Source organism: Conger conger, chromosome 1 (genome assembly GCF_963514075.1).
Source record: "Conger conger chromosome 1, fConCon1.1, whole genome shotgun sequence".
NCBI lineage: Eukaryota > Metazoa > Chordata > Actinopteri > Anguilliformes > Congridae > Conger > Conger conger.
Window position 1 is genome coordinate 35,529,626 of NC_083760.1, and position 22,923 is coordinate 35,552,548.

Here is a 22,923-nt window from a genome sequence, read left to right on the forward strand (position 1 = left end):
CATACCGATAACCTGAAGGTTTGAAGTTCTTCGAAAGACTGCTTTAACTCGGCTCTCATGTCTATGCGATTCCAAAACGGACACCGGGGTTTAATAAAATATATTTATTAAACAAACATAAAAACACATAACAGATAAACTAACGGGAAGTTAGTAAGGAAATTTAGTTTGGTATGTGTGTGTGTGTGTGTGTGGCGCGCGCAAGCGCGCGTGTCGCTAGAGTTCTGGGTGTGGTAATGAGTTAGAGTTAGCTGTGAGAAGGGACTACTTGCGTAGTTTTACTCTATATATGCGCAAAAGACAGCGAATCAATTCACGTACATATATATGTAGCTAACCAAACACATTACAATGGTTGGATGGTAAATATTGAAACACAGATTCACAAAAACAGTTAAGACTAAACTAAACACTGGCTATGCCTGAATGTTTGTTTTCTTACTGAGTCCATACGCATTGCTGGATCCAAAAGACATGCTGTCCTTGTAGAAGCGGCGATGGTGCTGTGAATGGTGTCTGGGAGAGATGCGCAGGCTGGGGTGTTCCCGTCTTAGCGTCTTAGCAGCGTTGTCGTCTGATCCGCTGGTCCTTTTCCAGGTGTAAAAGTTTGTTGCTGTTTCGTTGTTGTGAGCTTTGCTGGGGTAAACTGATGTAGCGTTCCGCGTACAACAATTTCCACTCACTATAGGCCACGTAGTTACCGCGAGGTAACTGGGTGTGTCCGTAGGCCTGGTAGTGCGCTGTGCAGCATTCAGCCTCTGTCCGAGTCTCGGAGCAGATGAGCTGAAGCGACTGGCCAAAAGGGGTGCGTCGAAGAGAAGAAGCAGAAGAACAGAAGAAGCAGAAGAGAGATCCCAAGAACGTGTGTTGCTCTTATACGGGACCGTTTATTGCTCCCGCCATTACGGGATTGGCTGAACCAAGTTAGACGTCATTCGTGGTGGACGTCGCAGAATTCTCCTGTGGGAATGTGGAAGTTGTAGTCCCTACAGTAGAATGGTATAAATCCCTTGTAAGTTGATCAAAGCCTTAAAAATTATTTTTATGAACGTATAATATGAATGATGTTTTGTTTTTTTGCCTTGTCTGCCATGAAGAATAAAGTATAAGTATTTATATGTGATAACGTAAACATTACATTATGCTATTGGATAGATCTGATGAATAAGAATTTACACTTGACTGACATCCAGACCAGGTGTGTCTTCCACCCGGAGAAGACCCGTCTCCGGCCCACATGCCACTTCCGCTTGGAGAAGACCCATCACCGCCCCCGGCTCTCCACGTCCAGAACGAGGGACTCCCATGCTCACCTGAGACCCTGTGCATTCCTGAAGGATTGGGCTGTCCTGAAGCCCCAGTGACTGTACTTTCTCTCTTTCCCTCACTACTCCTGTTGCCCTGATTGTCCCTGTACCTCTGTGCTTTGCTTTCCCTTGTTTCCACCCACCCTCCTTGCTCCTCCGCCTGTGGTATTACTGTGGGTCACTGGTGTCCGGTCATGGGGGGACACCAGTGCCCCTTTTTCCTATTCCCCTGTTTTCCTTCTCTGCTTTCACTCCAGTCCTTGTTTTACCTCTCTCCCCATTCTAAAAACTGCTCAGATGTCAGAAGGTGAGGCAGAAGAACCAGTAGTACCAGGAAGTGTGCTGAATAGAGACTTTTATTCAGACATGGACAGTTCAAACAGAAATTCAGTTGCCAGCAGACAGATGTAATAAGAGTAACCCAAGACAGTGTCGATGTCAGAAGCAAAAGTTAGTTTACCAGTAGGCAGTTCGACCAGGCAATGGTACACAAAGGAATCCAGAAATCGAAATCACAGAATACAGGCCAAAGTCAAAAACAGTAAATCAAAACACAGACAAAATCAGCAAACAGAAAACAAAAGTTGGGGTACACAAAACAAGTCAATACACTGGTAAAGCAATCAAGAAGGCACTGGAGAGTCAGAGGTGACCACATAACAATGTGGATTGACTATAGCAGCAGAAGACTTACTATGTCAAAAAAATAAGTGTAATAAATACCTGGCAGTAAACCAAGACGCTGGAGACACAGTTTTCCCTTTGTCCGCAGCTTTATTGGTTAGAAAAGAGTGAAACTGAGACAAAACTATGCTTGATGTAAATACTTTGTAAATATACTTTTCATTTTAATGAAATTTCCTCTTTTATTCTGACACATTTACATATTTATTGCATATTTATTCATCGTATATTATCAAATGAATCATTGCTTGAATCATTGAATTACATTAACTGAGAATAAGTTGGTAGCCGTCTTACATCAAACAACATTTGGATACCACATAATGAGCTTGATGTGACATATTGGAATATATTCATGTGACACTCTCCCGGGAGGATTGCAGCCTACCAGTACAGGCCAGGAGTTGGTATAGGAAAGCTGTTGCTGACTGCAGTTGTCGCTGATTGGATGTGATATGGCCATCTCATGTCTTGGGATGCCTAGGTCCTTTCCTAGGGAGTCCACATCAACTTGGCGTCATAAGCAGGAGGCTGCTGCAGGCGTGCCACTAAGATGCCCTCAGTATGTTGTTTTGTGTTACCACCCTCATTAGTTAGTTTTCTCTATAGGACTGTATCTTAGTGCATGTTCTGTTTATTTTTTACCAGCATCAAAAGAACTGTGTTCAGATTCTAGGAATAGGCATAACATGTTCCAATAGTGACAGGCTCAGGGAGCCAGCAGCCATAGAAATCTCCAGGCTGGGAGCCTGCAGGGTATTTACGACAGCTCTACTCTAGGACCTTCTGACGATGGCATCCTGGGATCCTGTTCAGGGTCCAGTACAGGGTGCAGAGGCACCTAGGGCTATCTGACGAGGTCAGTAGTCTGCAGGAATGGCCTCTTGTGGGTTTAGTACAAATGGAAGTGTGGGTAGTTCTATGGATCAAATTTGACTCAAATAAGATTCATCTTTGGGTCTAGACACCCCACCCCCTCCCCTTCCTCCCCAGGAATAATAATTTTCTGGCAGTATGTACTTGTACTCCCAATCAGGAACTACATTTTTCTTGCAGAATATGGACACTGACTCACACACACACACACACACACTCACACACTGAAAAGGAACTCACACATACACTATCTTTATTTCTCTCTCTATCTCCCCCACACACACTCAAAAAGAATATCCCTTGTTCTGTCATCACAACTGCTCTCCTTCATAATATTATGCCCACAACATAATTTTCTGCATTACAAATGGTTACTTATGGTGGTACCTACACTCACTGAACTTGTTATTAGGCATGTATTAGACTTATTTCTTTGCCTTACTGGTCTTCTGCTGCTGTAGCCTATCCACTTAGAGGTTTGACGTGTTGTGTATTCAGAAATGCTCTTCTGCATAACACTGTTGTAATACGTGGTTATTATAAGACTGTTGATGGTGGATAAAACACCTCATTGAGTAAAGGTTTGCCCCTCATCAGTGAATTTGTAGAGGAAACTACCATGGACACCAGAGTTATTGGCACCCTTGATAAATATGCACAGAAAATGCTGTAATCTACACATTCTGAAGGATTTTTGAACATTCCTCCATGCAGGGTGAATTTTTCAGAATCACCCCCCTCTTCAGTTCAGACCACAGGTTTTTCATGGAATTTAAGTGTGGTTACTGAGATGGTTGTTGTTTTTACTTAACCATTTCTGTGTGGATTTTGATTTATGTTTGTAGCCATTATCCTGAAGGACAATCTAGATATAACCAAAGTCTCAGCTTCCTGGCAGACAACCTGACTTTCTGCCAAGATACTATCTTGAATTCATTGTGCCAATGAGCATCGCGCATGAAATGAGCAATGCGCATGGAATGTGCAGAGCTAATACAGTCAGGGAACTCTACCGCAGCTTAGGCAATCACATTCACACACATTCCATAATCACAGGAACACAACTCATTTCATCCAATCACATGCTTTCTTAAATCAACAGTCAGACCTTCCCTATGCTGCTCATTGCCTGCACTGCCTCTGCATGCTCACTTCCTTTGCACAATTGCGCTCACCTACCACCACCCCAGCTACCACCTGCTGTTTGGATCTGCTTCTAGGTACTGGGGGGTTTTGGTAGGCCCCTATTTAGTAGGGGCGATTTATTGTGGTCCCTGAAGATAGGGTAATGCATGCTGGTGCGTGCACAGTAGTACCTGAAGCACATCCATTCAGCGCCAAACCTAATATAATTTACTTTATTGCTTCATTTTTATTATTCATATTTATTAATATGTTCATCTAAATATGTAAGTTGTCCTGACTGAATTGATGTTAAATAGTTCCCCTGGACCACTGGCAGCAAAACATCTTCAAAACATTAGTGACCCACTGCCATATTTCACAGTAAGTGTGAGATGCTTCTCCTTGTATGCATTCCATTTTGCAACGATACATGTCAATAGTGTGTATGGCAAACATTCAATTTGGTCTCATCTTCCAGTCATAATTCCAATGAGGTTTTTTAAGCTCATGTTGTTTGGTTTTGTTCATTGTGCTCAGTCTTTGTGACCTTCCAATGAGTTATAGAGGTGCCATTTTATGATTCCTTTTGAGACGTGACCCCTCACCATCTTCCTCACTGTCAGTGAGATAATATGCACTTGTGTCCTCTTCCTGTGAAGTTTTATGCCTTTTATTATTGCCCTTACAGTGCTAAGTGGTATGTTTAACCATTTATGGAATTTCTTTGTAACCATTACCTGACTTGTGATGGTCAAATACAATCTGTGTCTTCTGAAGTGACAATTCTTTCGATTTTCCCATGCTGATGGTTGAAACATACTTTATACTCTTATGAAACAGGAAGCGATGGAATCACACAATATAGTTTAGAATGAGAATTAACTAAATTAAGTAAAATTGTATTGCCAATTTCACTTTATTAGATTTTATTTACAATAATTGTTAGGGGTGCCATGGTTTTCAGAAAAATTTGACTAGAATTAAATGAAAAACATTGAAACATGAGAGTAAATTTATTTAAATAAAAGTATCGTTTTCCCATATGTTTGAACATAAAATGTAGGGCGGCCTGTCGCATAGTGGTGAAGGTACATGACCGATACCTGCGAGGTCGGTGGTTCGAATCCCGGTGTAGCCACAATAAGATCCATACAATTGTTGGGCCCTTGAGCAAAGCCCTTAACCCTGCATTGCTCCAGGGGAGGATTGTCTAATCAACTGTATGTCGCTCTGGATAAGAGCATCTGCCAAATGCCATTAATATAATGTAATTCCGTAGCCCACTGTATTTGTCGTGAGGTCCCAATTTAGCCCAAGAATGCGTTGAATATTTTTCGTCCCAATCTCTTACTAAAAAGCAGTAGAACAGTTGTTCAATGTCTGTTGTAAAGGTGATGGTTTCCTTTCTAAAGTGCACCAGAACACCGTGCAGTGTGTGGTTCAATAGGGCCCAGTTACAGAGAGAGGAGGGAGAAGAAAGCAGGGTGGCAGATGTGGAGTCAGTGGGGAGGTTGGAGAAGGATTCGAAAGAGGGGAGAGAAGCGAAGACAGTGGGAAGAGAAGAGGCTGAGAGGGAGAGGAGGTTACGGCAGACTGAAATTGGGGGGGTGGGTGGAGGGGAGGGATGGGGAGCAAGATGGAGGGAGAAGGAAATTAAGTGGTGATCACATATACAGTCAGGTCCATAAATATTGGGACATCGACACAATTCTCCTCTTTTTGGCTCTATACACCACCACAATGGATTTGAAATGAACAAGATATGCTTTAACTGCAGACTTTCAGCTTTAATTTGAGGGTATTTACATCCAGATCAGGTGAACGGTGTAGGAATTACAACAGTTTCTATATGTGCCTCCCACTTTTTAAGGGACCAAAAGTAATGGGACAATTGGCTGCTCAGCTGTTCCATGGCCAGGTGTGTGTTATTCCCTCATTATCTCATTTACAAGGAGCAGATAAAAGGTCTAGAGTTCATTTCATTTATTTATTTTATTTAGAAGTTTATTTCAGGGACAACGTCCAAAAAAACATTAATCTCCGAAGAGAAAAGATGCATTGCACTAGATTATAGCTTTTGCTATTTTACATCTTCAAGTGTGCTATATGCATTTGGAATCTGTTGCTGTCACCTCTCGATATGAGATCCAAAGAGCTGTCACTGTCAGTGAAGCAAGCCATCATTAGGCTGAAAAAGAGATCATCAGAGAGATAGCAAAAACATTAGGTGTGGCCAAATCAACTGTTTGGAACATTCTTAAAAAGAAAGAACGCTTTCTTTTTGGTGAGCTCAGCAACACCAAAAGACCCGGAAGACCACAGAAAACAACTGTGGTGGATGACAGAAGAATTATTTCCCTGGTGAAGAAAAACCCCTTCACAACAGTTGGCCAGATCAAGAACACTCTCCAGGAGGTAGGTGTATGTGTTTCAAAGTCAACAATCAAGAGAAGACTTCACCAGAGTGAATACAGAGGCTTCACCACAAGATGTAAACCATTGGTGAGCCTCAAAAACAGGAAGACCAGATTAGAGTTTGCCAAACAACATCTAAAAAAGCCTTTACAGTTCTGGAACAACATCCTATGGACAGATGAGACAAAGATCAACTTGTACCAGAATGATGGGAAGAGAAGACTATGGAGAAGGAAAGGAACTGCTCATGATCCAAAACATACCACCTCATCAGTGAAGCATGGTAGTGTCATGGCGTGGGCATGTATGGCTGCCAATGGAACTGGTTCCCTTGTATTTATTGATGATGTGACTGCTGACAAAAGCAGCAGGATGAATTCTGAAGTGTTTTGGGCAATATTATCTGCTCATATTCAGCCAAATGCTTCAGAACTCATTGGACGGCGCTTCACAGTGCAGATGGACAATGACCCGAAGCATACTGCAAAAGCAATCAAATCGTTTTTTAAGGCAAAGAAGTGGAATGTTATGCAATGGCCAAGTCAATCACCTGACCTGAATCTGATTGAACATGCATTTCACTTGCTGAAGACAGAACTGAAGGGAAAATGCCCCAAGAACAAGCAGGAACTAAAGACAGTTGCAGTAGAGGCCTGGCAGAGCATCACCAGGGATGAAACCCAGCGTCTGGTGATGTCTATGCGTTCCAGATTTCAGGCTGTAATTGACTGCAAAGGATTTGCAACCAAGTATTAAAAAGTGAAAGTTTGATTTATGATTGTTAGTTTGTCCCATTACTTTTGGTCCCTTAAAAAGTGGGAGGCACATATAGAAACTGTTGTAATTCCTACACCGTTCACCTGATTTGGATGTAAATACCCTCAAATTAAAGCTAAAGTCTGCAGTTGAAGCACATCTTGTTCGTTTCATTTCAAATCCATTGTGGTGGTGTATAGAGCCAAAAAGATGAGAATTGTGTTGATGTCCCAATATTTATGGACCTGACTGTATGTAATGTAATATATGCAGAGGGCTAACTGTGAAATAAGAGCAGGAGAAGTTCCTCATTAAGATCAGGTCTAGAAGGTTGCCAGCCTTGCGGGTTGGGGGAGAGTGTTGCCGGGAGAGGTTGAAGGAGTGGAGTAGTGGTTGGAAGGCAGAAGCCTGGGAGGCATCGAGGTGGATGTTGAAGTCTCAGAGGTGGATCAACAGGGTGCTGTCCTCAGAGAAGGTGCTGAGAAGGGTGTCCAGGATTTTACATTTTAGGCGGGCCAATTGGCAATCAAATTTAAGTAATGTAGACTAGGAGCAAGTTCTTGATTGCAGGACTGTGAATGAAAAGTGGAGCAGGTTCAAAGGGTTATACTTGACGCACAGTGTAAATTCATTCCTAAGGTGCAGAAATGTAAATTGTGAAAACAATGTCCGCAGTGGATGAATACAGCTATACATAAGAGTTTGTGAAAAAAAAACACTGTATCAGATATATAAAAAGGACATGTTAAAACAGAACTAAGGTTAGACAAAAGGCAATTTATAAGCAAAATCACAGATGATGCTAAATGCAATCCCAAACGCTTCTTTCAATACTGCAGCAGGAAAAGGAGAATTAGAGGACAAGTGCATTAAGAATAACAAAGGAGAACTGCTGCATAAGAATAAAGATATGGCTGAGGCCTTAAATGGATACTTTGTTGAGAGTTTTACTAGGGAGGAGGTTACTAGTAGACCGGAAGGCATACTAAATACTAGCAATGTCTTAGCCAATACTGAGATAGGGGATAAAGAAATATTGGATAAATTACATAAACTAAAGACAAATAAGGCAGCAGGCCCAGATGGCATATTCCCAAGGGTACTCAAAGAGTTAAGTGAGATAATTTTTTAATCACTATCAAATATTTTTAGACAGTAGAAACTGGAGAAATACCTGGACTGGAAACAAGGAAATATAATACCAATATATAAGAAAGGAGGTCGTACCAATCTAGGAAACTACAGTCCTGTCAGTCTAACTTGTATCACATGTAAAATATTGGAATCTATAATTAGGAACAAACTGGAATTATTTATTTAAATAATAACATTTTAAGGGATAGCCAGCATGGTTTTCGAAAGGGTAGGTATGCCTGACAAACCTTTTGGCATTCTTTGAGGAAGCTACCAAGTGTGTTGATGATAGCAGGCTTATGATATTGTATACCTAGATTTCAAAAAAGAATTTGATAAGGTGCCACATGACAAACTCATTATCAAAATGAGGACAGTAGGAATTGTAGGAGCCATTTCGAAGTGGGACATGATGGATAGTTATGCTGGGTGTTAGAATTCAGCTCTGTTGTTTGGAATCTCATTTCATTCAATGAGACTAGGTAATGAGATGCTGACAATTCCATAGATTCCTTTATAACCACTAGTACCAAGTAGCAACCATCTCCTTTTCTGCAGCACATGTTTTTAAGGAGTGCTTGTACTTTGGTCATTGAATAATTTTGAAGAATTGTGATCAAGGTAGTGATCTGCTTCCTTGCTCATCTAGAATTGGATATAGTTTCACTGTTTTCTCTTTGTGGCCTGTTACATTTACAAGGCAAATATGCATATTTATTGCATATTTAATCATATCTAATTAATCAATAAGCAAGTGACACATAACATCTTTCAATATATTGTTAACTACTATGTCTATTTATTTTACTATTAATTCCCAATTATTGTGGAATTTAATAATCTTGTTCTGTATTAGATAGAGATGGGATGTTTGATACAAGAGAGATCAAGAGTGTGGGGTCATTTCAATAAACTATCCCCCAGCAAGTTGAATAGTATACTAAGCTGTGTCATAAACAGCTTATTATAATATTCATTCAATCTCTGCTTAATTGTGTTCAGGGTCGATTATATATATATATATATATATATATATATATATATATATAAATAATCCCCTCCAAAATATTGGAACAGCAAGGCTATTTCCTTTGTTTTTGCAATACACTGAATACATTAGGGGTTGTGCTAAAAAGATAAACACGAGACAAGAGTTCAGAATTTCAGCTTTTATTTCCTGGTATTTAAACCTAGATGTGTTAAACTACATAGCACCTTTGCTATCAGACCACCCAATTTTTAGGTGAGCAACTTACACTTACTATGTGGTAGCATATCCCTTGCTTCCAATAACTGCATCAAGCCTATGACCCATTGACATCACCAAACTGTTGGATTTTTCTTTTCGCTGCTTTTCTGCATCTCCTCTTCCGGAGGTGAAATGCATGCTCAACTGGGCTAAGATCTGGTGATTGACTTGGCCAGTCGAAAACCACTTCCACTTTTTCGCCCTAATGAAGTCCTTAGTTGTGTTGGCAGTGGGTTTTGGGTCATTGTCTTGCTGCATGATGAAGTTCCTCCCAATTAGTTTGGACGCATTTCTCAGTAAGTTGGCAGACAGAATGTTTTTGTAGACTTTTGAATTCATCCTGCTGCTACCATCATACCATACCTTCATTGGAAATGAACATGTGAATAGTCTTCCAAGAATCCAGGAAATATTATCCCCTAAGTATTTTGCTTTCCTCTTGTAGGCCATTGCTTTAATGTGATCATATTTTGGGCTGTTAATTAGATCACTGTATCTGGAATTAGGTTCTCTGGAGACTTCTCATGTTACCTTAATTTGCCCCTGAAGGACTGCCAATACAGCACCACAGGCCAGCAGGGGGAGCCCAATGTCAGACCAGAAAGATTCAAGAATAGAAATATGAATAGAAGAAAATACTGGCATGTGCAGGCCATAGAAGTTTCTCTGTTCAACCCATTTGACCTCATTCACATATAATGTAGAACAGAGCTATAGTCATTCCACTGAATTTTATTAATTGGGTCTCATCACAGATTCTAAAAAACTCTTTCTCAAAGAACTGGAGAGGACACCAGCCTGTTCATACGTGCACATTCGAACCCTCTGCTACACCAGAAGGATGGCATGGCACAGCAGAGCCAACAGGATTCCTGTAAAACTCATTCTTGTTACCAACAATTATCATTGTTCTATGCAGTAGTAAAATTACACAGGGTTGTGCTGTAGTTAATGTGCCATTATTTAAAACTTATTTGTAGGTATTGAAGAGGTGCTCAGAGCAGAGCCACTCTCCAGAACCCCCTGACCTCCACAGTTACACAGGCCGAGGGCCTTCTCCATGGTCACATCCTAAAGGGACAGTGTGTCAGAGCACACCCACCCCACATCTGAGGAGAGGAGATGAATGTGCTCACAACCAGACATCCTCAAACAGAAATGCACTCACATCCACTCCCACACTCTTACACACAGGCACAATGGTAACTAACAGGTCTGTTAGTGTGTGCCGAGGCACCAGTGACTTCATGCCCTCGGCCTTGATGTTCCAGCACCTACCTGTACATTTTATTACTGATAAGCGAAACAGGGAGATCCTGACCTCATCGACCAGTGATTTTAGATTGAGTAAAATTGACTGAAAAGGGCCTGACACCACTGGCCAGATGGACAGAGACTCCAAAGTGAACATATACAGGTGCATCTCACAAAATTGTAATATCGTGGAAAAGTTAATTTTTTTCGTAATTTAATTCAAAAAGTGAAACTTTAGCACATTCTAGATTCATTACACATAAGTTAAATATTTCAACCCTTTTTTTGTTTTAATCTTGATGATTATGGCTTACAGCTCAAGAAAATCAAAATTCCAGTATCTCTAAATATTAGAATATTACATAAGACCAAACAAAAAAAGGATTTATAATACAGAAATGTCAACCTTCTGAAAAGTATGTTAATTTATGCACTCAATACTTAGTCGGGCAATCATGGGGAAGAGGCTGACTTGACAGTTGTCCAGAAGACATTCATTGACACCCTCCACAAGGAGGGTAAGCCACAGAAGGTCATTGCTGAAAGGGCTGGCTTTTCGTAGAGTGCTGTATCAAGGCATATTAATGGAAAGTTTTCTGGAATGGAAAAGTGTGGTAGGAGAGGACATAATCCAAGTTACTTGAAGTCCAATGTGAAGTTTCCAGTCAGTGATGATTTGGGTCGGCATGTCATCTGCTGGTGTTGGTCCACTGTGTTTTATCAAGTCCAGAGTCAACGCAGCCGTCTACCAGGAGATTTTAGAGCACTTCATGCTTCTGTCTGCTGACAAGCTTTATGGTGGTGCTTATTTCCGTTTTCCAGCAGGACTTGGCACCTGCCCACAGTGCCAACTACTAGTGACTGGTTTGCTGACCATGGTATTACTTGATTGGCCAGCCAACTCGCCCGAACTGGACCCCCAGAGAATCTATGTGGTATTGTCAAGAGGAAGATGAGACACCAGACCCAACAATACAGACAAGCTGAAGGCCACTATCAAAGCAACCTGGGCTTCCATAACACCTCAGCAGTGCCACAGGCTGATTGCCTCCATGCCACACCACATTGATGCAGTAATTTGTGCAAAAGCAGCCCCAACCAATTATTGAGTGCATAAATGAACATACTTTTCAGAAGGTCGATATTTGTGTATTATAAATCCTTTTTTGATTGGTCTTATGTAATATTCTAATATTTTGAGATACTGGATTTTTTAAATATTTAACTTCATGTGTAATGAATCTAGACTATATGAAAGTTTTACTTTTTGAATTACATTACGGAAAATGTTTTTCCACGATATTCAAATTTTTTGAAATGCACCTGTATGTGCACCTGTTTTACCACTCTTGGAATCCGTGTCCAGTCTATTCCCCAGGGCCTAGACCCACTACTGCGCTGCAGCTTTCCCACACAACCCCCCCGCGGCCTGTACTGGTAGGCCACAATGCTCCCATAGTGAAGGTGTGAGTCCCAATATTCCACATCAATAACAAACATGAGCCCCAGTGATTTTATGCACCTGTTCCTGTTCGGCTGCAGAACTGACATGAAAGAGAATACATTAAATGTATTAAATGTACTCCATCTATTAAAATTTTAGTGTATGAATTGTTTTTCACGAACGCAAAGCCTATTGTTTATATTATATTTGTTAATTTAAATACATGGGGCCTGACCCACAAAGCAGGATTACCCAGACATCCAGAGCAAAGATAGCATTAAAGGGATACTATGCAGGACTTCTTTCCTTGCTTCCCTCTTGTGTTAACACACAAAAAAATATCTATAACACACAAAAAAATATCTATGCCCCATTCTCCTAAAATGGGGGGCCTGCGTAAAAAAAGGGATGTAATTACCAGACTGATCACCCGATATGTTAGGCGGCCTGTAGCGTAGTGGTTAAAGCACATGACCGGGACCCGCAAGGTCCGAGGTTCGATCCCCAGTCCAGTGAATCAGGGAATCAACAGTATGTCGCTCTGGATAAGAGCGTCTGCCAAATACCATTAATGTAAATGTAAAGGTGCCAGTTAGCACTTTCACCTCATATTCATTTTCTTTACAAATGCGATGTGCTGGAGTAGAGTCAAAAGAACAGAAATTGTACCACTGTCCAAATACTCTATGTCATCATAAGTCAAAACCCTGGCCATAACAACAACAACAACAATAATAATAGTTTACTCATTTAATAGTTTATTTATTTATCAGCAAGATTTTCACCCTTACCCCAAGTGTGACCAAAGAGGTGAATGAAAGACAACAAATGTGATCGATACCATGATGAGGTTTAATTTAAATTTGTGACCTGAGCAGTAACAGGAGACTCTGCATAACCACTACTAAAAAACAGAGTGCAAGTTTTTATAGTAGTACATTTGAAAGGCTACAGTGGGCTGGTAAGATACACTGACTTGATTCACTCATTAGATCAGTTTGCTTTCATTAAGGTTTAAAAACCACATTTTCACATTTTGAGTTGATGATCATCACATTCAAAACATCCATATTGTCATTTCTTTTGTAAATATTTGAATGAAAGTAATTTTAAGGCCAATGAGTTTGCGTTCAATTTTATTGATTAATCATGGTTATGTGATCTGAAAATAAGACCCTAGAGTGGACAATGATTTTGAACTGAACTAAAGACATGCTGAGGTGATATAATAATGAATATGACGCATTGCACATTTATCTCCTGTCTAAGTGAAACAGACATAGTCAAATCTCTATCTTGTACCATCCTGTCACGCGTGTATACAGGCCCGAAGCTTAGGAAATAGACGGAGGGCATTTTGCATGGTCACCTCAACTACCCTCTCCAGTGGGACACCTTTGACCTTGGCGATGAACTCAGCACTGACGGCAATATTCCGTGGCTCATTCCTCACCTGCAACAAAGACAAGGGCCACCAGCTTTACCACGCTGCAGCAGAACTCTCCCCTGCACGTTCAAACTGATAAGGCTCCACATCATTTTTGCAACATGCTACTGAAATTGCAGATTTTCTTAATGCAGCACAGTGTAACAGTCATATGAATGGACAGTTCACCATCTTTCAACTCTTTTTTTAGAACATAACTAACTGCATACATCCCGCCCTTCTAAAAATTATATCTGGGAGACCAACCGGAGGGGGCTCTCCGCCTGCACATTACATAGATAATGTTGTTAGTAAAACAAAGTTACCAGGAACCAGTAAGATGACCGTTGTCACAGGAAGAAGCAGATCCGATGTTCGTCATTAGAAAACAGGAAAGTTTATTACAATCAGGAAAATGTTCCAAAGAGCAATGGTGTTTGGGATGTTTTAAAGGATTACATTTGCATATATTCAAATATGTCTACAAATCCAAGTGTAACCTCTGATTGGTGGTAAGGAATTGCGCCTATCCCGAGCACCTCGGATTGGGCCATTCAAATCCTTAATGGTTGCGAGGCCTTGCCCCGCTCCCCCCTGGAGTCCAATGGAAAATCCCCAGAGGGGGAACCTTGAAACTGATAGCGGTCATTACCATGTATATGTGAAGTGGTCCAATACACAAATTTGTCTGTCTCCCAACAATGTCAAGTTCTAAAGTTCCCTTACACCGGTGATGTAGATATACTCGCGGGTATCACAGGGTAGGTAATAAATTCTAGAAGACTCTCGGACCATCTGGGAGAGGTGGGATGCATGACTAACTGTCATCTAGTCCTCACCAAGTCATAACCGTAGATAAATCTAACCTGTTGTTAGAAAGATTCCATGTATGTGCCGTACATTCGTTCGTAATTTTAGGTTTAATTGGTTAGAGATTGTTGGCTCCACCCTCCAGTGAGCAGAGAATTTTTGGGCCAGCTCTGCTAAGGATTAGATGATGTAAAACCATAGGACATGAAGCCTTACACAAGCCTAGGCATTGATCTGCCGAACTAGAATAATCATCTAGCCTGGATGCAAAAAGTTCCTCATTAATTGTGTTAATTTATCATGACAAGTAGCATTGGAGAGTTTATACAATGGTCAGAATTGTGGAATTAATAAGAAACAAGTAAAAGGTTTACCTGCTTTTCAGGTCCGAGGGCTGGTGAATCTGTCTCCAGACATATGCTTTCCAAAGGCAACTGTTTCACTAGCTTCTGCTTCTTGGAGAAATTATATTACAAAAACATTAGTTCCTATACCCCTCTGGAAACTTCCAGCAACCCATGAAATGAAATGAGTGCATAAAATTAAAATAATTTCTACACTAATTAGGGGGCACAATGAAGGATGGTGTTAAAAAAAACATTAAAGCTTGAACTGAATCTTGCATATCAAGGTAAAGATGACCTAGAAATGGTCAAACACTATTTTGCTGATAAGAAATGTGGGGAATGACAAACCATTCATATTTCTAGCCCATTTTGATGGGAAAAGACACCTAATTCAATTCTCTAGCCCATTTGGTTCAAACGATACAGCACATCCAATTTACAAAATGGCCAACAGCAGTCATCTTGGATTTTGTATTCTAGTAGGGGTTGCTGGACGTTTCCAGAGGGGTGTATGAGAATTATTTAATTTGTTTCTGAAAAGGTCCAAGTAAAAGAATTGACAATAAAAACATAAAAAGTCGCCATGGAATCCACAGAAATGACTGTGTGACTGTGACTGTGTTTGCATTGGTGGGTTCTTTAGCTGGTCATTACAAATCTCAACTATAAAGAGTCTGAAAAATGCGATCAAGTGCAAGCACACATGACACCATTTCACATTTGAAAACTGTGTGCTTCCTCCAAATCAGGCATGCCAGACACAATATTGTCATAATGTCAGCATATTAAGAGTGCAATGGCTCCAGTGGTATATATGCATAAATACTGTTTACAAAACATTTGACTGAGAAGTATATTGTAAGGCTGTACTTAATCATTGGGAATAAACACAGCGGTTTAAGCAGGATCTAGTACAAATTCCAGGACACGTGTGACATTACCTGTTCACTTCTTATTATGGAAGGGGGGATGGAGAAGAAATACCCTGCCTTCACACCTTCCATTGCCACTGAGGGCTTCCCATCAAAAGCATGCAGAAGTGCCTTTTGCACACCTAGAGGAGAGAAAGTCCATCAAAATCTATATACTCCTGTTCATCATGGCTTACAACGCTGTGCAGGTTGCAGCAGTATTCCAAGCCAGAACTGGACCTTGTTCCTTCAAGAGATGAATTGTGGGCCTTCCAGCAGATCTTGAGTGAACATTCCTAAGAAACCAAGAGATGAGTACAGCTTAGGTACATCTTATCCCCAGTCAAGCCACAATAAGATCCGCACAGCCGTTGGGCCCTTGAGCAAGGCCCTTACCCCTGTATTGCTCCAGGGGAGGATTGTCTCCTAGTCTAATAAACTGTACGTCGCTCTGAATAAGAGCGTCTGCCAAATGCCATTAATGTAATGTAATGTGATACAGAAAATGAGCATGGATAGTAATGGGGCTGGATCTCTAGTAGGAAGGCAGCTTTGAACATTGAAAGTGCACAGTGCAAGTTGAGCGAGCTCTAATAAATTAGCAACATGAATGACAACTATGAAGGTTAGCATTGTGACCTGCAGCCCACAGTAAATGGGCCCACAGTTTGGCACGTGTGATCAGAGCAGGCCTTACAGTGGTAAATCCAGCTGTTTGGCTATTTCAGCCTGCCGAATCAACACTTCCCTCTGCTCATCCTTCCCTCTGTCATTGCTGACGAATCGAGGAGTGAAATCCAGTCCAACCTGCAAATAGCAAATAATCACAATGACAAGCACTGGTACCACAATCTAGAGATCATATACATAATATCATATAATAAAATAACTCAACAACCTATCCATCCCAATATTTCTATGATAGCTAGGTGCATACAGAAAATATTATTGTTGTTCCTATTATTATTATCATTACCTCTCCAATAGCTAAAAGACAGTCTTGATATTTTTCAATCAGAGGCAGAGCAGCATCTAAATCCTATGCAGACAGAAACAACATATTTCAGTCACATTCCTTTGTTGGGGAAGCAAGAGTTAAATATGTTTAAAACAGCAATTTATGAATGCAGTAGTTTTAACTGTCAACACCCTTGTTTACTGTCCGGCACTCTGAAAACTGAAAACAAGTTTATCAACAGTTCAATTAACCTAAATGTCACAGTCAATGACAGCTGACACAGAGACGCCCGACATACGTTTCAAAGTGTCAGAAACGTGGGGAATAAACAAAAAAAGTTGTTGACAGCTAACTTACATTGGCTAGCTAGACCACATCATATAAATCATATATATAAAACAATTTAATTAAGTTTTCACAATTTATTTTTATATTCCAACACTGACTTGGTTAAATGACACAGAAAACACTGCCTGCTATTCATATTCCTCAACGTCAGTAGGCAGCAAACCAGAGCCGTTATACACTCAGAATGAGGTTATTTGCTGTTTTGACGTCACGCTGATTTGTCCTATAGAATGCCAGACCAAGGCGCAGGGCTTAGATGCTAACTTCCAAACCAAAAAGAAAAAGCAAGGTCTGTTGCAAGTTTAGGATCTTAAAGTAAGATGTTAGCATGACATCCCCATTGAGACATACACACATGCGCACAAACACATTTACACCTCAAAAGGCTGACCCCCCCCCCGCTGTATCTCTGTTTCTTATCTCTAGACCATTTTGGCCTTGTCTTGGAACTTCCCTATGACCCAATGGTGAATTAGGAATTAGTTCCCTGACACCTTTGTATTTGCATAGTGAATCACAACGTGAATCATACGGTATATAACACAGGAAAGCTAAAACAACCTTTAAAATGTCCTTTTCCATCAATAAATTTGGTCATAGGTTCACATGTCAGGCTCATATCTACCAGAGATATTTTATTTCTTTGGACAACTATCTATTCTTTGTATTCAAAACAGTAATTTGACTCAGCAGTACCTCAGTAGTGGCTCCTCTCAGAGGAGCTGGGGGCACTCCCTGGACAGGGTGAACCCCAAGACAGGGCCACACAAAGCCAGGGAACCTAGGAAAAAGCACTCACAAACATTTATCATTACTTATGTGCTTAGGATTCAATGATCAATTATCAAATCAAATACTTTCAGACCTCATACTTCCGGATTTGATCTTATTGAACTTATTTATACATGTTGAATTATGAGAGTGAGTGTTACAACATGGCTTCATTAAACAGAATTGCCAACCATTCAAATTTGACCCATATTGGACCCCCAACCCTACCTGAAGAAACAGACATCTGTTATTATCATAAAGCTTACAAACAAAAATATCCACAATCACAAAACATTTGGTCCAAAATAAATATGCAAAATTAGATGATGTTTTGCCCTTAAACCTTAACCACTTAAGTGTTGCCCCTTTTCTTGGCACAATTAATTTTGCCCTCTATAATATATTGCTTGTAACGTTACGTCCCAGTCTGGCTTTAGAAGTGAACATCAACAGCTAATGTCGGCTAGCTATTTGTTTACGGAACATTAAGTTAATGTTTATACTGACAAGCTAATGTTAACAACATCCATGTTTCTATTACACTACAAGTTCCAAGCTCATCATGCAGCAAGACAATGACCCAAAACACACTGCCAACACAAGGACTTTGGAGAAAAAGTGGAAGGTTTTAGACTGGCAAAGTCAATCACCAGACCTTAATCCAATTGAGCATGCATTTCACCTCCTGAAGAGATTGAAGGGATAAACCCCCCGAAACAAAACAACTGAAAGAGGCTGCAATATAAGCCTGGAAAAGCATCACAAAAGAAGAATCCAACAGTTTGGTGATGTCAATGGGTTGCAGGCTTGTGCAGTTATTGCAAGCAAGACATATGCTACCAAATATGAAGTGTTAATTATTTTGATTAACTTAAATATTCTCTCTTCCAATACTTTTGCTCACATAAAAATTGTGTGGTCTAATACCAACGGTGCTATGTTCTAAGTAGTTTAACACAACTAAGTGTAAATACCAGGAATTAAAAACTGAAAGTGAACTCTTGTCTTGTGTACATCTTTTTATCTCAACCCCAAATGTATTCAGTGTATTGCAATAACAACGGAATTGGCCTTGCTGTTCCAATATTTTTTGAGGGGACTGTATTCCACATCAACAGCGGGGATATTGTACAATTAATGTGGAGTCTGTATTTGGTCCTATTTAGCGGGTGTTGCAAATTAGCTCTAGTTGCCAGACATTTTATTATTCCCCAAATACCATCACATGGTAATTTGCCATGAGCAGAAAGAAGTTCCACACTGCTTCCACACCAAAGTCTTCTAAGTGGATGCATAGGTTCTGGAAGGCTACTGTGCTGCAGTAGTAAATGTTAGAAGTAGAACACCTTCACTAGGAGTTTTCCTGGCTTTCTTTCAAGGAACTATATGAGATGCCTTTGAAAGGGATGGACTGCAGTAAAATTGCGGCATATGAAATATGAATATGCAGATGTGCAGCAGCAAGAACGTAGCTTGATGTGGAAGCAATTTAGATTTATAAATATCCCAAAAATTTACAAATTAATCTTGTTTTGATATATAAATTAATCTAATGCCTCTTCAAACTCTTTAATATAAACATGTGTGCCATTATTACAGTAACTACCCACAAAAGAAATGAATGCCTCTTCATGTTTCTTAATATTTGAATGCCTCTTCTTTATCTGAATTAACTAGTCAATATTCTTTTTTTTAATTGTTGTTTTGATCTTTGAGCTAATCTTTGTTTTGATCATACAAAAAAGGGAGCACTCTTCGATAGTAACTCAAGAAGTGATTATCATGCTTTGCAAGCAGCCCACTCTCGTGGATTTTATAGAGGAGGAACCACCTCATCCTATCACCTCACCTGTCCAGTTTAATGGGGAACAGGAGCATCAATAATGAATTTCAATATTAAGGATGCATGTATTAGACTGACCTACCAACCAAATAATCAGAAGCCTGTTGTGGCTCAACTGTTAGTGGGCACAACATGAAAACTTCAGGAGACATACAGAAGTGTCTAGCCTATCACATCAAAAAATGACCAAAGTAATGACCAACTTTAGTCATTAATATGTCACCTAATTTTCATATTGGTTCATTTTGGACCAAAAGTATTGACAGTGTGGATAAACAGGGCAGCCTGTAGCGTAGTGGTTAAGGTAAATGACTGGGAAACGCAAGGTCGGTGGTTCCAATCCCGGTGTAGCCACAATAAGATCCGCACAGCCGTTGGGCCCTTGAGCCCTTGAGCAAGGCCCTTAACCCTGCATTGCTCCAGGGGAGGATTGTCTCCGGCTTAGTCTAATCAACTGTACGTCACTCTGGATAAGAGCATCTGCCAAATGCCAACAATGTAATAACCTTGCTTTCCAATAATAAAATAGCCATTCTGTTTGAACAAAATGTTCATTTTTGAAGATAGTATTTTGGTAGGGTCCGAATATTGATTAAATTTGAGGGCCCATCTCCTGAATGGTTGGTCATTCTGGTTAACCATACTATATTCTAAAGCTCCCTCATACAGTTTAACATGTATAAAAATATTGTTAAAATCTAAAAGGGTGATTGATATCTAACAGAATTCCCCCTCTTCCTTTCTCTAGGACATACTGCAACATTTTATTTATACAACTGGCATTTTACTCAAGCATTGAGCAAACTGAACACAGTTCAAGAAATATACAACAACGCCCTTCCCAGGATTCAAACTTGAAATATCATATACAACATAGTTTTCTGAAATAAAGTGTAGTATTTTGAGAGCGGTACAATTTCTGTTCTTTTGGCTCTGTTCTCCAGCACAGTGGATTGTAAATTAAACAATAAATATGAGGTTAAAGAGCAGAATGTCACATTAATATGAGGGTTTTTGCATTTTAGGGGATCGAAAGTAATTGGACAGTTAGCTTTCTAATTAGTCAGGTGTTCAATCGCTTCCATAGTGCAGGTATAATAAAGTCTTCAGTATCTAGTCTTGATTCAAGCCTTTGGAGTCCTCTATTGGCTTCTGTCAACATGAGGACCAGAGTTGTGCCAATGAAAGGACCACAAAAAAAAAAAAAAAAAAAACCCCGGTCAAAACTAGGTATTGAAAGCTTTCTTATATTATACTTTTACTGAAAAAATTACTGAATACACTTGACTAATCAGAAACAGCTCAGAGGTCCAATTACTTTTGGTCCCCAAAAATGGGGGGACTATGTATAAAAATGGATGTAATTCCTACACGCATCACCCAATATAGACCTAAATACCCTCAAATTAAATTAAAGGTGAGTCTGCACTTTGACCTCATATTCAAAAAGAACAAACAAAAATTTTATCGCTGTACAATTACCTACGGACTGCACGGTTTCTGATGTGACATCGCAAGCATTTGTTAAATTCACTTCTATTTTCAAGATTATGCTAATTCCTATCTAATAGATTTAATGAAAATAATATACCTTTCCGAAAGCTGAATGATTTTCTCAAACTCTCCTGCATGCTCAGCCACTGCCACAAGGGCTAAAATTCCTGCCTAAAAAAAGCACATAATACAATAATTACATCTGGCAATTACATTAAATAATACTGCTTAAAACGAGGGTGCACAGCTCTGCATGCTGGTTGTTTTACCGTTCAGTTTTCTGACTGCACTTAAATGTTTTAATGTTTAGGACACACTAGCACTAGTCTGTGAGTGGTGCTGACACAAACTGACAACAAAATGTCACAAACTCCTGGATGGATCAATTTTTGTTTTATGCCCCTGGCTTGGGGGTGTCAAGTATACAGTTATGAACACAGCAGGGTTGCCTGATATTTCCCTAGATATATATAGATATATATCCAGTATATCTCCTGTGTAGTGTATATATATATATATATATATATATAAAATATATATAAAATACACAGGAAGTTTGTAGAAAAAAACATATTAAAGTCCATTGGGGAGAAAATTATTACAAACTGGAGCAGTCATGAGAATCAGGCAATTAGGCTACGACAGCAATTTCGGGAAAGGAATGGAAGAATTCATACCAGCTAGAAGCTGTTTCAAAGCATAGCTTGAGCTCGTCAAATCATGTCCAACTAGTCAACCAGCTACCATCTGTTTCAAACCCGTGTTGTTATTTGTCACACCAAACTTGTATTACAGCAAAGATCTGACTAACAGGAGCTGATGTGCTGCTTACTTGTTTGGAGTTCTCTATAACATCTTCAATATCCTGGAAGAAAAGGCGTTGATCAATATACTCTAATGTACAGCCACATGTCTTACGCGGTCTATCTTAGCTATGTAACACCTTAAATAATGATGGCGAGCTATAACTTAACTGTCAGAACCCATTAACTCGGTAGCCACTTAGCCAAAACGTTCGTGGTAAAAACAGCAGAGCGAGCTATATATTTAATTACTATCTAAGTGGAATTGTAGTTGTAGCTCATGCACCGAGCTATCAACGTAACTTCAAGTGAATGTGGCACTTACATTGTCAAAATCTTTTGCAGAGATGTGGCAGTGGCAGTCGATAAAACCTGTCATGAGGTCTGAGAAAATTCTGAATTTGGTTGACGTGGGCGTCAGCGCACAGACAGAAACGCGAAATATTCCCAAAATATTCCTGCAGCTCCGTGAAACAAGCAAGACCACATGATATTTTATATGAAAATAAAATCTGGGACAGTTATCTTCTTCGTTTTCCGTTTCATGGAGGGTGTAACCCAGCGTTATGGTGCATTACCGCCACCTACTTTGTAGGAGTGTGCACCACTCTTTTGTGAAAAATAAATAAATAAATGTCATAACAACAATAATAATAATAATAATAATAATAATAATAATAATAATAATAATAATAATAATAATAATAATAATAAAATACCAAAGAAAATTACTGAACACTAAATTACTTTGATCAGCCCAGTTTCTTTCAAATAATGGAATAGACTCACTAACCCAATTACATTTTAAAAACAATTTTTAAATTGAATTTTACCTTTTAAAATTGTAAATTTTGCATGCTTAGTAATTAAAAATGTTTACGTAGAACGAATAGGTTAATTCGTTTATGCTTAAAACCCTGCAGCTAAGGCAAGAAGCAGGTCATATGGCCTGGCGAGGTCATGTGATT

The 22,923-nt window shown here is 39.7% G+C and overlaps 1 protein-coding gene across 3 annotated transcripts; it reads right to left on the reverse strand.

Annotated features, from left to right (window-relative positions):
* Positions 1-13,078: 13,078 nt before the first annotated feature.
* On the reverse strand, positions 13,079-22,505 carry LOC133126081 (putative deoxyribonuclease TATDN3). Of its 3 annotated transcripts, none has more exons than XM_061237915.1 (10): positions 22,281-22,505; positions 21,985-22,017; positions 21,250-21,323; positions 17,741-17,825; positions 16,715-16,777; positions 16,436-16,545; positions 15,979-16,034; positions 15,769-15,881; positions 14,855-14,932; positions 13,079-13,697 (listed from the first exon to the last, which is right to left on the reverse strand). In XM_061237915.1, the coding sequence occupies exons 1-10, from the start codon at positions 22,332-22,334 to the stop codon at positions 13,554-13,556; spliced, it is 810 nt and encodes a 269-aa protein (XP_061093899.1). In that variant the 5' UTR covers positions 22,335-22,505; the 3' UTR covers positions 13,079-13,553. The 3 variants fall into 3 exon arrangements, with proteins under 3 accessions (XP_061093899.1, XP_061093890.1, XP_061093907.1); XM_061237906.1 differs by having other exon boundaries at positions 14,855-14,935; XM_061237923.1 differs by lacking the exon at positions 21,985-22,017 and having other exon boundaries at positions 14,855-14,935.
* Positions 22,506-22,923: the final 418 nt, after the last annotated feature.

What these genes read in the sequence shown, in the direction of transcription:
- LOC133126081 (XM_061237906.1), bottom strand. Translation starts at nt 22,334, where the DNA reads ATGACAGGTTTTATCGACTGCCACTGCCACATCTCTGCAAAAGATTTT. An exon ending in CTGCAAAAGATTTTGACAAT is followed by an intron (nt 22,018 to 22,280) that starts GTAAGTGCCACA and finishes CTTTTCTTCCAG; the next exon opens with GATATTGAAGATGTTATAGA. An exon ending in GTCTTTTAGCTATTGGAGAG is followed by an intron (nt 16,546 to 16,714) that starts GTAATGATAATA and finishes TGCTATTTGCAG; the next exon opens with GTTGGACTGGATTTCACTCC.